This window comes from Scyliorhinus torazame, chromosome 14 (genome assembly GCF_047496885.1).
Source record: "Scyliorhinus torazame isolate Kashiwa2021f chromosome 14, sScyTor2.1, whole genome shotgun sequence".
In the NCBI taxonomy this organism is placed as follows: Eukaryota; Metazoa; Chordata; class Chondrichthyes; order Carcharhiniformes; family Scyliorhinidae; genus Scyliorhinus; species Scyliorhinus torazame.
In genome coordinates this window covers 142,527,800-142,543,539 of record NC_092720.1, presented here as the reverse complement: position 1 = coordinate 142,543,539, position 15,740 = coordinate 142,527,800, and the positions used below count along the sequence as shown (strand labels likewise).

Below are 15,740 nucleotides of genomic sequence, written 5' to 3'. Positions count from 1 at the left end.
CTTATGCGAATCCAGGACCGGGATCTTCCCCAACATCCTCTTTATAAACTCCGCATCATTCCAATTTGGCATGTACACGTTCACTAGTACCATCCCACATCCATAACTATTCTTCCCGCCTCAAATAACACTCGCATGTTAATCAGGATCGTGACACCTCTAGACTTCGAGGCAGGCCCAAGTGAAAAACCTGTCCGACCCATCCCTTCCTTAATCTAATCTGATCAGTTACTCTAAGGTGCGTCTCCTGTAACATTACCATGTCCGCCTTCAGTCCCCTCAGATGCGCGAACACACATGCCCTCTTAACTGGCCCATTTAGCCCTCTCACGTTCCATGTGATCAGCCTGGTTGGGGGGCTCATCGCCCCCCCCCCTTCCCAGCCTACACCCCTGGCCTCCTTTCTGTCCCACAGCAAACGTCCCTCCCCGTCAGCAGAACATTTTACCCCCTCGCCTCCTAGTAACAGCACTATGTAAACCAACCCCTTCAACAAGCATAACATCTGCTCACACCCCACTGCGCTTCCGTGAGCTAGCCCGTCCAGCTAGCTTGGTGACCCCTGCCCATGGCGTCAGACATTCTCCCACCTATTGTTCCCTCCCCTCCCACCCCCCTCCCCCCGCTCGGATACACATATGCAAAAGTAAAACAATCCCAACACAATTGCCCGAAAATAAAACGCGAAAAACAAAGAAAAGATCGAACAGAAGATCCAACATCTACCAAACACACCTCCATCCCCCATCAGTGCAAATGTAAACTTTAACTCACTCAGCTCTGCAACAGGCCCCAAATTAATACAGAAGGCATTACAGGTAACGTCTGATAAACAAGAAACTTTTTTAACATGACGCTGCAGCAAAGCTCAAAGACCTCAGTCCGCCACCAGGCCTTTCCTTCTAGCGAAGTCCATCGCTTCCTCGGGCGATTCAAAATAAAAATGTTGTTCCTCATACGTGAACCAAAGATGGGCCGCATACAGCAGTCCAAACTTAACCTTTTTCTTAAAAATGGCCGACTTTATCTGATTGAACCCCGTTCTTCTCATGGCTACATCCGCACTCAGATCCTGATAGATCCGCAGGATACTGTTCTCCCATTTACAACTCCATGTCTGCCTGGCCCACCGTAAAATACGCTCCTTGTCCAAGTACCTATGGAATCTCAGCACTTCTCGAACATGCCCGCTACGTATGCCACAGTGTCCGCTCATTCGGACCACTCCGGGAGACCGACGATTCTCAAGTTCTGCCGGCAGGACCTATTCTCTCGGTCCTCCACCTTCTCCAGGAGCCTTTTCTGCTGGTCCCTCAGCATCCCCACCTCCAACTCCACCGCTGTTTGATGTTCCTCCTGCTCAGCCAGCGCCTTCTCTACTTTCTGGATCGTCCGGTCTTGGGCATGCAGTCTAAGTTCTAGCCGCACAATCGATTCTTTAACCGGGTCCAAGCATTCCTGTTTCTGCTTGGTGAAGCTCTCCTGAATAAACTGCATCAGCTGCTCCGTCGACCGCTGGGTCAACAAGCCAGGACTCCGGTCGTCCGCCAAGCTTTCTCCTGCTGCAGCCTCAGCCCAAGACTTCTCTGTTCGTCTATTTCTTCCTTTGCGAGCACTTCTAGTCCGCCTCTCCATGTGCTGATGTAGGAATCCACTCCACAATTGTCTCCACCATCAATTTACCAAATCAAGTCCGACAAAAAATCGGGGGAAAAGGTCCAAAGGTCCGACCCGAGCGGGAGCCACCAAATGTGCTACCTACTCCTTCATAGCCGCCACTGGAAGTCTGAGGAAGTCAGCTTCTATCTGAACCACTGTTGTGTGGTATATTTTGAAAGAGAAAAGCTTATTTAACACATGTGAAATCAGAAAATGAATCATTTGCCTTTTTAGAGCACCTTTCATGACCTCAGGACATCCCAAATTAATTTATATTTCAAAATTAAAACAGTGTGTAGGAAATGAAAGAATGCGGGTTAGCCAAGTAACCAATTTGCTCACAGCAAGCTCCCACAGGCAGCAATAATGACCAGATAATCTGTTACATTAATTGTGGGCAAACTATTGGCCAAAATAAAACTTATTTAAAATTGCATGACAGGATCTTTTACATTCAATTGAGTTGGGACACGGTCTAAAGTTGAATCCAAAAATTGGCACATCTGACAGTGCAGCATCCCTTGGTAGTGCATTAGAGCATCGGACTGGATTGTGGCTGAGAATCGTGCCACCACCTATTTATGGCTAACATTTCAATGATCATTGGCTGCTTCACTAGTCGAGTGGATGTCTGTCTTTCGTATGTAAATAGTGGGACCTCCACACAACATTCGTTTTCATTCTCCTTGCAGCTAAACAATTAAATAGACACAATAGCTGCAGAAATAAATCTGTTCCATAAACAATTGCTGTTCTCAGCAGAAGCAAAAAACTGGCACCTCCTGTTGCCACTTACTTCCTTTATCTTTTCTTACATCCCTTGTTCTGTCCCTTTCCCGATGTTTTTCTCTTTCACTTCCCCGATGTTTTTCTCCTTCAATTCCCCGATGTTTTTCTCCATCTTTTCCTGTCTGTCGACCTGGTCCTTTCTTTGGATATTTCTCTGAAACAATAATAAGTATTTGATAATAGATTTCTGATGAAAACGAACTTCAGAAATATTGATCTCCCACATTCCACCATGTTTATAAACTATTTGAAAAATAAACAAAACATCACTATTATAATCATGAACATGTTACATATTAGCAGAGAGCCTTAGGTTAATAAAGGGGGGACATTCTTCATGGTAAAATGCTCAGAATGTTACACTCTGGGAATTTAGCACTGCCTCAACAGGGATGTTCATCAGGGCTTGTTGATCGAACGCTGGTAATATCTTGTTGTAAAATGTATTTTTGAAATGAATATATTTCAATATGACTGTGTTCACAGGCAATGCAGTGTAGTCTATTGAACAGCAGCACAGCCAAATGTGAGGTACTGAAGTGTTGTTAAATGCCATGGTCACCCAGTATTAAATCTGGAAACTGTAATCTGATCCAATCAATGACCAGCAGGAAGTGCAGCTTTCCCATTCCATGCAAAATCTCCACAAGTTCAGAGAAGGAATAACGCTAACACTCGAGTTCAACAAGGGCAGCATGACAGCACAGTGGTTAGCACAGTTCCTTCACAGCTCCAGGATCCCAGGTTCGATTCCCAACTTGGGTCACTGTTTGTGACGAGTCTGCACGTTCTACCAATGTCTGCGTGGGTTTCCACCGGGTGCTCCGGTTTTCTCCCACAGTCCAAAGATGTGCAGGTTAGGTGGATTGGCCATGATAAATTGACCTTAGTGTCCAAAAGGTTTGGGTGGGGTCACTGGGTTACGGAGATAGGGTAGAGGCGTGGGCTTGGGTGCAGTGCTTTTTCCAAGGGCCAGTGCAGACTCGATAGGCCGATTGGCCTCCTTCTGCACTGTAGATTCTATGATTCTATGAACTTTCACACTACGCATGCAATCAGTTCTGACAATGAAGCCAATTTAAAATCTCTGAACACCGACAATGCACAGGATTAACAGTAACGAGTCCAGGAAACGCAAAGTGCTGTCTGCTCCTGGGACCAATGCAGTCAGATCTTCTTAGCACTGTGTGTAGAGAGCACACAGTGTGTTAGTGCGGAGTTCAGAGAAAACAACAGGCCAATAATCTAAAGTTCAAATAATATGCAATCACTAACATTCCAGAGTTCAGAAAATATACCGCTGTTAATCTCGGGTTGTGATTACTCATTGCCTGAACTCATTGCCTGAAGTTCAGATAACACTCTGGAGCGTATATTGCCAAGCTCAGATTGAGCTAACATTCCTCAGATCATAAGAACATAAGAACATAAGAACTAGGAGCAGGAGTAGGCCATCTGGCCCCTCGAGCCTGCTCCGCCATTCAATGAGATCATGGCTGATCTTTTGTGGACTCAGCTCCACTTTCCGGCCCGAACACCATAACCCTTAATCCCTTTATTCTTCAAAAAACTATCTGTCTTTATCTTAAATCACTGAAACATTGGACTGCAATAAGTCTGCGCAGGAAAGCAACAGTGCAACACGATATTTCTGAATTCAGACAGATTTGGCAGCCTTATGATTTCTGCATCCAGACAACGCAACACAACACAGAAGCAACAGCACCAATACACACCACATGGAGCAGTGGAGCATTAATACTCCTGGGGCCAGTTACACGTGTTCACAAAACAACCAAAGCTACACTTCAGGGTGTTCATCAGAAAGGTTCAGCTCATATAACACACACACTTGATCAGTGAAGACACCACAACCTATATATCAGTGAACACACAGCACCCTCTGGGAGGTGAGTAGTGTATTTAAAAGCCTTACCTTTACAGGAGCAGCCCTTTGGATTTCGGCGGCAGCGGTGCGCAGGGGACTTCTTGGAGGTGAGTAGTGTATTTAAAAGCCTTACCTTTACAGGAGCAGCCCTTTGGATTTCGGCGGCAGCGGTGCGCAGGGGCCTTCTGGGAGGTGAGTAGTGTATTTAAAAAGCCTTACCTTTACAGGAGCAGCCCTTTGGATTTCGGCGGCAGTGGTGCGCAGGGGCCTTCTTGGAGGTGAGTAGTGTATTTAAAAGCCTTACCTTTACAGGAGCAGCCCTTTGGATTTCGGCGGCAGCGGTGCGCAGGGGCCTTCTGGGAGGTGAGTAGTGTATTTAAAAAGCCTTACCTGGTCCCGTGTCTGTTCTTCTTTTCTGTTTTATTTGTTTTTATATAAGGCGGGAACCGGAAGTCCGACCCGCGGACCTCTGGCAAGTCCCCCCCCCCCAACCAATAAATTCTGGTGGAGAGGAAACCCGAGACACTACACGTGTAGTGTCTCCCACCCGCCCTCCTCCTCTAACCTAATAATAAGACCCATTGGTGTAAGGTAAGTGCCATATTATATTATTATTATATTATTAGCATTGTGCAGGTCAAGGTTCGGAGGTGGAGGAGCAGTCTCTGTCAGCGAGAGAACCTGAGAACATCTGAGACACTCAGAAGGTAAGAAGGTAAGTAAGTGATTTTTACTTATTTTTACTTTTATACCTTTTTTCCAATTGTGTGTGTCGGGGGAAACTGAAGTGACATCACAGAAAAGCTGTGGCCAGATTGGCTGGTTGGGATTCTAACCTAAATTTAAAAAAAATTTGAGTATTTGGGAACTAATTAAACATAATGACTTAATTATAATTTAGAGGATATCTGAGCCAGAGATCGGAGAGTATTATAGTTAGCTATCGCATTTCTATTAGAAATCTAGTGCTAGGAAACAGATAGTTGACAGTAACTTTGAAATTTTAAAAAAAGTATTTAAAAAAAAAAGAGACAAATTTTAATTTTAATTAATTGACGCAATGTCAGTTAGAGGGGTGCTGTGCTCTGACTGTGAGATGTGGCAGGTCCGGGAGGCTTCCAGCGTCCCGGATGGCTTCATCTGCAGAAAGTGCACCCAACTGGAGCTCCTCACAGACCGCATGGTTCGGTTGGAGCAGCAATTGGATGCACTTAGGAGCATGCAGGTGGCGGAAAGCGTCATAGATCGCAGTTATGTAAATGTGGTCACACCCAAGGTGCAGGCAGAGAAATGGGTGACCACCAGAAAGGGCAGGCAGTCAGTGCAGGAATCCCCTGTGGTTGTCCCCCTCTCGAACAGATATACCCCTTTGGATACTGTCGGGGGGGATAGCCTATCAGGGGAAAACAGCAGCAGCCAGAGCAGTGGCACCACGGCTGGCTCTGATGTTCAGAAGGGAGGGTCAAAGCGCAGAAGAGTAATAGTAATAGGGGACTCTATAGCCAGGGGCACAGATAGGCGCTTCTGTGGACGTGAAAGAGACTCCAGGATGGTATGTTGCCTCCCTGGTGCCAGGGTCCAGGATGTCTCCGAACGGGTAGAGGGAATCCTCAAGGGGGAGGGCAAACAGGCAGAGGTCGTTGTACATATTGGTACTAACGACATAGGCAGGAAGGGGCATGAGGTCCTGCAGCAGGAGTTCAGGGATCTAGGCAGAAAGTTAAAAGACAGGACCTCGAGGGTTGTAATCTCGGGATTACTCCCTGTGCCACGTGCCAGTGAGGCTAGAAATAGGAAGATAGAGCAGATAAACACGTGGCTAAACAGCTGGTGTAGGAGGGAGGGTTTCCGTTATCTGGACCACTGGGAGCTCTTCCGGGGCAGGTGTGACCTGTATAAGATGGAAGGGTTGCATCTAAACCGGAGAGGCATAAATATCCTGGCCGCGAGGTTTGCTAGTGTCACACGGGAGGGTTTAAACTAGTATGGCAGGGGGGTGGGCACGGGAGCAATAGGTCAGAAGGTGAGAGCATTGAGGGAGAACTAGGGAATAGGGACAGTGTGGCTCTGAGGCAGAGCAGACGGGGAGAAGTTGCTGAACACAGCGGGTCTGGTGGCCTGAAGTGCATATGTTTTAATGCAAGGAGCATTACGGGTAAGGCAGATGAACTTAGAGCTTGGATTACTACTTGGAACTATGATGTTGTTGCCATTACAGAGACCTGGTTGAGGGAAGGGCAGGATTGGCAGCTAAACGTTCCAGGATTTAGATGTTTCAGGCGGGATAGAGGGGGATGTAAAAGGGGAGGCGAAGTTGCGCTACTTGTTCGGGAGAATATCACAGCTAGAGGACACCTCAGAGGGCAGTGAGGCTATATGGGTAGAGATCAGGAATAAGAAGGGTGCAGTCACAATGTTGGGGGTATACTACAGGCCTCCCAACAGCCAGCGGGAGATAGAGGAGCAGATAAGTAGACAGATTTTGGAAAAGAGTAAAAACAACAGGGTTGTGGTGATGGGAGACTTCAACTTCCCCAATATTGACTGGGACTCACTTAGTGCCAGGGGCTTAGACGGGGCGGAGTTTGTAAGGAGCATCCAGGAGGGCTTCTTAAAACAATATGTAAACAGTCCAACTAGGGAAGGGGCGGTACTGGACCTGGTATTGGGGAATGAGCCCGGCCAGGTGGTAGATGTTTCAGTAGGGGAGCATTTCGGTAACAGTGACCACAATTCAGTAAGTTTTAAAGCACTGGTGGACAAGGATAAGAGTGGTCCGAGGATGAATGTGCTAAATTGGGGGAAGGCTAATTATAACAATATTAGGCGGGAACTGAAGATTGGGGGCGGATGTTTGAGGGCAAATCAACATCTGACATGTGGGAGTCTTTCAAGTGTCAGTTGAAAGGAATACAGGAGCGGCATGTTCCTGTGAGGAAGAAAGATAAATACGGCAATTTTCGGGAACCTTGGATGACGAGTGATATTGTAGGCCTCGTCAAAAAGAAAAAGGAGGCATTTGTCAGGGCTAAAAGGCTGGGAACAGACGAAGCCTGTGTGGCATATAAGGAAAGTCAGAGGCTTTTCCCCAGGGTAGAGGGGTCAATTACTAGGGGGCATAGGTTTAAGGTGAGAGGGGCAAGGTTTAGAGTAGATGTACGAGGCAAGTTTTTTACGCAGAGGGTAGTGGGTGCCTGGAACTCACTACCGGAGGAGGTAGTGGAAGCAGGGACGATAGGGACATTCAAGGGGCATCTTGACAAATATATGAATAGGATGGGAATAGAAGGATACGGACCCAGGAATTGTAGAAGATTGTAGTTTAGTCGGGCAGTATGGTCGGCACGGGCTTGGAGGGCCGAAGGGCCTGTTCCTGCGCTGTACATTTCTTTGTTCTTTGTTTGTTCTTTGAAAGTAGGAAGGAACTTAAGCAAGGAGTCAGGAGGGCTAGAAGGGGTCATGAAAAGTCATTGGCAAATAGGGTTAAGGAAAATCCCAAGGCTTTTTACACGTACATAAAAAGCAAGAGGGTAGCCAGGGAAAGGGTTGGCCCACTAAAGGATAGGCAAGGGAATCTATGTGTGGAGCCAGAGGAAATGGGTGAGGTACTAAATGAATACTTTGCATCAGTATTCACCAAAGAGAAGGAATTGGTAGATGTTGAGTCTGGAGAAGGGGGTGTAGATAGCCTGGGTCACATTGTGATCCAAAAAGACGAGGTGTTGGGTGTCTTAAAAAATATTAAGGTAGATAAGTCCCCAGGGCCTGATGGGATCTACCCCAGAATACTGAAGGAGGCTGGAGAGGAAATTGCTGAGGCCTTGACAGAAATCTTTGGATCCTCGCTGTCTTCAGGGGATGTCTCGGAGGACTGGAGAATAGCCAATGTTGTTCCTCTGTTTAAGAGGGGTAGCAAGGATAATCCCGGGAACTACAGGCCGGTGAGCCTTACTTCAGTGGTAGGGAAATTACTGGAGAGAATTCTTAGAGACAGGATATACTCCCATTTGGAAGCAAATGGACGTATTAGTGAGAGGCAGCACGGTTTTGTGAAGGGGAGGTCGTGTCTCACTAACTTGATAGAGTTTTTCGAGGAGGTCACTAAGATGATTGATGCAGGTAGGGCAGTAGATGTTCTCTATATGGACTTCAGTAAGGCCTTTGACAATGCTAGTGTCACACGGGAGGGTTTAAACTAGTATGGCAGGGGGGTGGGCACGGGAGCAATAGGTCAGAAGGTGAGAGCATTGAGGGAGAACTAGGGAATAGGGACAGTGTGGCTCTGAGGCAGAGCAGACGGGGAGAAGTTGCTGAACACAGCGGGTCTGGTGGCCTGAAGTGCATATGTTTTAATGCAAGGAGCATTACGGGTAAGGCAGATGAACTTAGAGCTTGGATTACTACTTGGAACTATGATGTTGTTGCCATTACAGAGACCTGGTTGAGGGAAGGGCAGGATTGGCAGCTAAACGTTCCAGGATTTAGATGTTTCAGGCGGGATAGAGGGGGATGTAAAAGGGGAGACGGAGTTGCGCTACTTGTTCGGGAGAATATCACAGCTATACTGCGAGAGGACACCTCAGAGGGCAGTGAGGCTATATGGGTAGAGATCAGGAATAAGAAGGGTGCAGTCACAATGTTGGGGGTATACTACAGGCCTCCCAACAGCCAGCGGGAGATAGAGGAGCAGATAGGTAGACAGATTTTGGAAAAGAGTAAAAACAACAGGGTTGTGGTGATGGGAGACTTCAACTTCCCCAATATTGACTGGGACTCACTTAGTGCCAGGGGCTTAGACGGGGCGGAGTTTGTAAGGAGCATCCAGGAGGGCTTCTTAAAACAATATGTAAACAGTCCAACTAGGGAAGGGGCGGTACTGGACCTGGTATTGGGGAATGAGCCCGGCCAGGTGGTAGATGTTTCAGTAGGGGAGCATTTTGGTAACAGTGACCACAATTCAGTAAGTTTTAAAGTACTGGTGGACAAGGATAAGAGTGGTCCGAGGATGAATGTGCTAAATTGGGGGAAGGCTAATTATAACAATATTAGGCGGGAACTGAAGAACATAGATTGGGGGCGGATGTTTGAGGGCAAATCAACATCTGACATGTGGGAGGCTTTCAAGTGTCAGTTGAAAGGAATACAGGACAGGCATGTTCCTGTGAGGAAGAAAGATAAATACGGCAATTTTCGGGAACCTTGGATGACGAGTGATATTGTAGGCCTCGTCAAAAAGAAAAAGGAGGCATTTGTCAGGGCTAAAAAGGTTGGGAACAGACGAAGCCTGTGTGGCATATAAGGAAAGTAGGAAGGAACTTAAGCAAGGAGTCAGGAGGGCTAGAAGGGGTCATGAAAAGTCATTGGCAAATAGGGTTAAGGAAAATCCCAAGGCTTTTTACACGTACATAAAAAGCAAGAGGGTAGCCAGGGAAAGGGTTGGCCCACTGAAGGATAGGCAAGGGAATCTATGTGTGGAGCCAGAGGAAATGGGCGAGGTACTAAATGAATACTTTGCATCAGTATTCACCAAAGAGAAGGAATTGGTAGATGTTGAGTCTGGAGAAGGGGGTGTAGATAGCCTGGGTCACATTGTGATCCAAAAAGACGAGGTGTTGGGTGTCTTAAAAAATATTAAGGTAGATAAGTCCCCAGGGCCTGATGGGATCTACCCCAGAATACTGAAGGAGGCTGGAGAGGAAATTGCTGAGGCCTTGACAGAAATCTTTGGATCCTCGCTGTCTTCAGGGGATGTCCCGGAGGACTGGAGAATAGCCAATGTTGTTCCTCTGTTTAAGAAGGGTAGCAAGGATAATCCCGGGAACTACAGGCCGGTGAGCCTTACTTCAGTGGTAGGGAAATTACTGGAGAGAATTCTTCGAGACAGGATCTACTCCCATTTGGAAGCAAATGGACGTATTAGTGAGAGGCAGCACGGTTTTGTGAAGGGGAGGTCGTGTCTCACTAACTTGATAGAGTTTTTCGAGGAGGTCACTAAGATGATTGATGCAGGTAGGGCAGTAGATGTTGTCTATATGGACTTCAGTAAGGCCTTTGACAAGGTCCCTCATGGTAGACTAGTACAAAAGGTGAAGTCACACGGGATCAGGGGTGAGCTGGCAAGTTGGATACAGAACTGGCTAGGCCATAGAAGGCAGAGGGTAGCAATGGAGGGATGCTTTTCTAATTGGAGGGCTGTGACCAGCGGTGTTCCACAGGGATCAGTGCTGGGACCTTTGCTCTTTGTAGTATATATAAATGATTTGGAGGAAAATGTAACTGGTCTGATTAGTAAGTTTGCAGACGACACAAAGGTTGGTGGAATTGCGGATAGCGATGAGGACTGTCTGAGGATACAGAAGGATTTAGATTGTCTGGAGACTTGGGCGGAGAGATGGCAGATGGAGTTTAATCCGGACAAATGTGAGATAATGCATTTTGGAAGGTCTAATGCAGGTAGGGAATATACAGTGAATGGTAGAACCCTCAAGAGTATTGAAAGTCAAAGAGATCTAGGAGTACTGGTCCACAGGTCATTGAAAGGGGCAACACAGGTGGAGAAGGTAGTCAAGAAGGCATACGGCATGCTTGCCTTCATTGGCCGGGGCATTGAGTATAAGAATTGGCAAGTCATGTTGCAGCTGTATAGAACCTTAGTTAGGCCACACTTGGAGTATAGTGTTCAATTCTGGTCGCCACACTACCAGAAGGATGTGGAGGCTTTAGAGAGGGTGCAGAAGAGATTTACCAGAATGTTGCCTGGTATGGAGGGCATAAGCTATGAGGAGCGATTGAATAAACTCGGTTTGTTCTCACTGGAACGAAGGAGGTTGAGGGGAGACCTGATAGAGGTCTACAAAATTATGAGGGGCATAGACAGAGTGGATAGTCAGAGGCTTTTCCCCAGGGTAGAAGGGTCAATTACTAGGGGGCATAGGTTTAAGGTGAGAGAGGCAAGGTTTAGAGTAGATGTACGAGGGAAGTTTTTTACGCAGAGGGTAGTGGGTGCCTGGAACTCACTACCGGAGGAGGTAGTGGAAGCAGGGACGATAGGGACATTCAAGGGGCATCTTGACAAATATATGAATAGGATGGGAATAGAAGGATACGGACCCAGGAAGTGTAGAAGATTGTAGTTTAGTCGGGCAGTATGGTCGGCACGGGCTTGGAGGGCCGAAGGGCCTGTTCCTGTGCTGTACATTTCTTTGTTCTTTGTTTGTTCTTTGTTTGGTACCTGGAACTCGCTACCGGAGGAGGTAGTGGAAGCAGGGACGATAGGGACATTTAAGGGGCATCTTGACAAATATATGAATAGGATGGGAATAGAAGGATACGGACCCAGGAAGTGTAGAAGATTGTAGTTTAGTCGGGGAGTATGGTCGGCGCGGGCTTGGAGGGCCGAAGGGCCTGTTCCTGTGCTGTACATTTCTTTGTTCTTTGTTCTTTGTTCTCTCTAGCTCAGTGAACACCCAGCACCCTCTCTAGCTCAGTGAACACACAGCACCCTCTCTAGCTCAGTGAAGACACAGCACCCTCTCTAGCTCAGTGAACACACAGCACCCTCTCTAGCTCAGTGAACACACAGCACCCTCTCTAGCTCAGTGAAGACACAGCACCCTCTCTAGCTCAGTGAACACACAGCACCCTCTCTAGCTCAGTGAACACACAGCACCCTCTCTAGCTCAGTAAACACACAGCACCCTCTCTAGCTCAGTGAACACCCAGCACCCTCTCTAGCTCAGTGAACACACAGCACCCTCTCAAGCTCAGTGAAGACACAGCACCCTCTCTAGCTCAGTGAACACACAGCACCCTCTCTAGCTCAGTGAACACACAGCACCCTCTCTAGCCCAGTGAACACACAGCACCCTCTCTAGCTCAGTGAACACACAGCACCCTCTCTAGCTCAGTGAACACCCAGCACCCTCTCTAGCTCAGTGAACACACAGCACCCTCTCTAGCTCAGTGAACACCCAGCACCCTCTCTAGCTCAGTGAACACACAGCACCCTCTCTCGCTCAGTGAACACACAGCACCCTCTCTAGCTCAGTGAAGACACAGCACCCTCTCTAGCTCAGTGAACACACAGCACCCTCTCTAGCTCAGTGAACACACAGCACCCTCTCTAGCTCAGTGAACACACAGCACCCTCTCTCGCTCAGTGAACACACAGCACCCTCTCTAGCTCAGTGAAGACACAGCACCCTCTCTAGCTCAGTGAACACACAGCACCCTCTCTAGCTCAGTGAACACACAGCACCCTCTCTAGCTCAGTGAACACACAGCACCCTCTCTAGCTCAGTGAACACACAGCACCCTCTCTAGATCAGTGAAGACACAGAACCCTCTCTAGCTCAGTGAACACACAGCACCCTCTCTAGCTCAGTGAATACACAGCACCCTCTCTAGCTCAGTGAACACACAGCACCCTCTCTAGATCAGTGAAGACACAGAACCCTCTCTAGCTCAGTGAACACACAGCACCCTCTCTAGCTCAGTGAACACACAGCACCCTCTCTAGCTCAGTGAACACACAGCACCCTCTCTAGCTCAGTGAACACACAGCACCCTCTCTAGATCAGTGAAGACACAGAACCCTCTCTAGCTCAGTGAACACACAGCACCCTCTCTAGCTCAGTGAACACACAGCACGCTCTCTAGATCAGTGAAGACACAGAACCCTCTCTAGCTCAGTGAACACACAGCACCCTCTCTAGCTCAGTGAATACACATCACCCTCTCTAGCTCAGTGAACACACAGCACCCTCTCTAGCTCAGTGAACACACAGCACCCTCTCTAGCTCAGTGAACACCCAGCACCCTCTCTAGCTCAGTGAACACACAGCACCCTCTCTAGCTCAGTGAAGACACAGCACCCTCTCTAGCTCAGTGAACACACAGCACCCTCTCTAGCTCAGTGAACACACAGCACCCTCTCTAGCTCAGTGATCACACAGCACCCTCTCTAGCTCAGTGAACACACAGCACCCTCTCTAGCTCAGTGAACACACAGCACGCTCTCTAGCTCAGTGTGGTACCCTCAATAACGACGCTTAGAGTGTAAACGGTAAAGAAGGCTTTAATAGACTAAGAACTATGCTAGAGCCGAGACGTGTGCTAACTGCAGCACAGCCCACAAGGCAGCCCCTTATGTATGGCTGACAGATGGGCGGAGCCGGAGGCGGTGTCCCCAGGGTTCCAAGCCCGGTCTTAAAGGGGACATCACCTTACATGATGACAAGGCAGTAACCGTTCATCACATTCACCCCCTGTTTGAAAAAGAGTCCGGCGGGGGTGACGTGCCATCATAGGTCCATCCGTCGCGGTGGCCTCGTCGTCCTCATCGACCTCCTCAGTTCGGGCAGTGGTGCAGCGGGCACGGACGTCCCGGTTGAGGGTACCTCCAGCAGCACAGCGGTCGGTGCTTCGGTCCGGTCGGGGCAGGGGGACTAGGCAGGGCCGGGGGTAGCGGTGCCGGCGCCGGCGGGGTGTGTAAAGGGGGGTCGCGCGGTAGGTGCTCACCAACCTAGGGTAGGGTAGGGCCGGAAGGGGGTGTGTTGTAGGGGGCGCCGGGTCCTGCAGGGGAGCGGCGCGGGCAGGGGCGTCTGTAGTGGGGGATCCAGCGGGTGCCAGATCCTGGAGGAAAACCGTATCTTGCCTGCCGTCGGGGTACTCAACGTAGGCATAACGGGATGGCGTGGAGCAGTCGGACCTTTTCAACCAGGGGTTTCATTTTATGGCTCCTTGTGTGCCTCCGGAGAAGAACAGGTCCCGGAGCCAACAGCCAAGGTGGAAGCGAGACCCCGGAGGTAGACTTCCTGGGGAAGACAAACAATCGGTCGTGAGGGGTCTCATTCGTGGCCGTGCAGAGGAGTGACCAAATGGAGTGTAGGGCATCGGGTAGGACCTCCTGCCAGCGGGTAGTTGGGAGACTTCTCGACCGCAGGGCCAGAAGGACAGCCTTACACACTGTCGCGTTCTCCCTCTCCACTTGTCCATTTCCCTGCGGGTTATAACTGGTCGTTCTGCTCGAGGCAATGCCTTTGCTGAGCAGATACTGACGCAGTTCATCGCTCATGAATGATGTACCCCGGTCGCTGTAGATATAAGCGGGGAAACCGAACAGGGTGAAGGTGTTGTGCAGTGCCTTAATCACAGTGGGTGAGGTCATGTCGGGGCAGGGAATGGCGAATGGGAAACGGGAGAACTCATCGATAACGGTGAGGAAATAGGCACAATGATTGGTGGACGGGAGGGGCCCCTTGAAGTCCACGCTCAGTCGCTCAAAGGGACACAAGGCCTTCACGAGCCGAACCTTGTCTGGCCGGTAGAAGTGCGGTTTGCACTCTGCACAGATCTGGCAGGCCCTGACCATGGCCTTGACCTCCTTGGTTGAGTCAGGTAGGTTGTGGAGCTTGATAAATGGACGATCCGGGTGTAGCGCACAAAGACTCACGAGAGACGAATAGAGATGAAGTCGATGAGGCTTTATTAAGCGTGACTTGTTCCTCGCAGTTCAGTAACAGACTGGCCTGCGGGTGAGAACTCCTGGTTCTTATACTCCGCCTTCAGGGCGGAGCTAGAGGTCAACAGCCAACCAGGACCCGGGATCTGTCAGCCAATGACATCACGGCTTCACAGTCCCACATGACCCCTAATGCATACTACCACATTCACCCCTTGTTAAAAATGAACCCGGCGGGGTGGTGCTTCGCATGGTGGTAGGGGTTTACAAGGCTGGTCCTGGGAGGAAAACCTTTGCATGTCATCACAGTATATACAGGGTTTTTTTTGTTTTGCACTATTTACAGTAGTCGTAAGGGGGAAAAGAAAAAAAGTTCTCGTTAAAGTCCACAACATTGTAGTGTTACATCCATGCCACGAGTCGGTCGGGCGGTCTGGTCGTCCTTGTCGATCGCCTCGGCCCCGGTGGTGGTGCTTGTTCCCGTGTTGTCGTCTCCGGGAGCCTTACGGTTTCTGCTTCAGCTTCGCTTCTGGTCGGACCTGGGAGGAGGACCGATCCTCCCGGGAAGGGGGCGGTGGCGGGGTGCGCCGGTGGCAGGGAGGGGGTGATTGGTGTCGGGGGGGGGGTGCGTGTTGCCGGCGGGCGCCATATCTCGCAGGGAGAACGTGTCCTGTCGGCCGTCGGGGTACTCCACGTAAGTGTACTGCGGGTTCGCGTAGAGGAGGTGAACCCTCTCGACCAACGGGTCCGACTTGTGCGCCCGCACATGTTTTCGGAGCAAGATGGGTCCTGGGGCCGCCAGCCAGGTCGGCAGCGACGTTCCAGAGGAGGACTTCCTGGGGAAGACAAGGAGGCGCTCATGAGGCGTTTGGTTAGTGCTAGTACACAGTAGCGACCGGATGGAGTGGAGAGCGTCCGGGAGGACCTCCTGCCACCGTGAAA

At 49.4% G+C, this 15,740-nt stretch overlaps 1 protein-coding gene across 8 annotated transcripts in view; it reads right to left on the bottom strand.

Annotated features, from left to right (window-relative positions):
- The window catches only part of LOC140390078 (kyphoscoliosis peptidase-like), a 930,728-nt gene that overhangs the window by 452,817 nt on the left and 462,171 nt on the right, over positions 1 to 15,740 (bottom strand). For all 8 annotated transcript variants that reach the window (XM_072474955.1, XM_072474961.1, XM_072474960.1 and 5 more), the window contains one exon: positions 2,456 to 2,602. In XM_072474955.1, the coding sequence (XP_072331056.1) occupies positions 2,456 to 2,602 (147 nt within the window). The remainder of the gene's footprint in view (positions 1 to 2,455; positions 2,603 to 15,740) is intronic.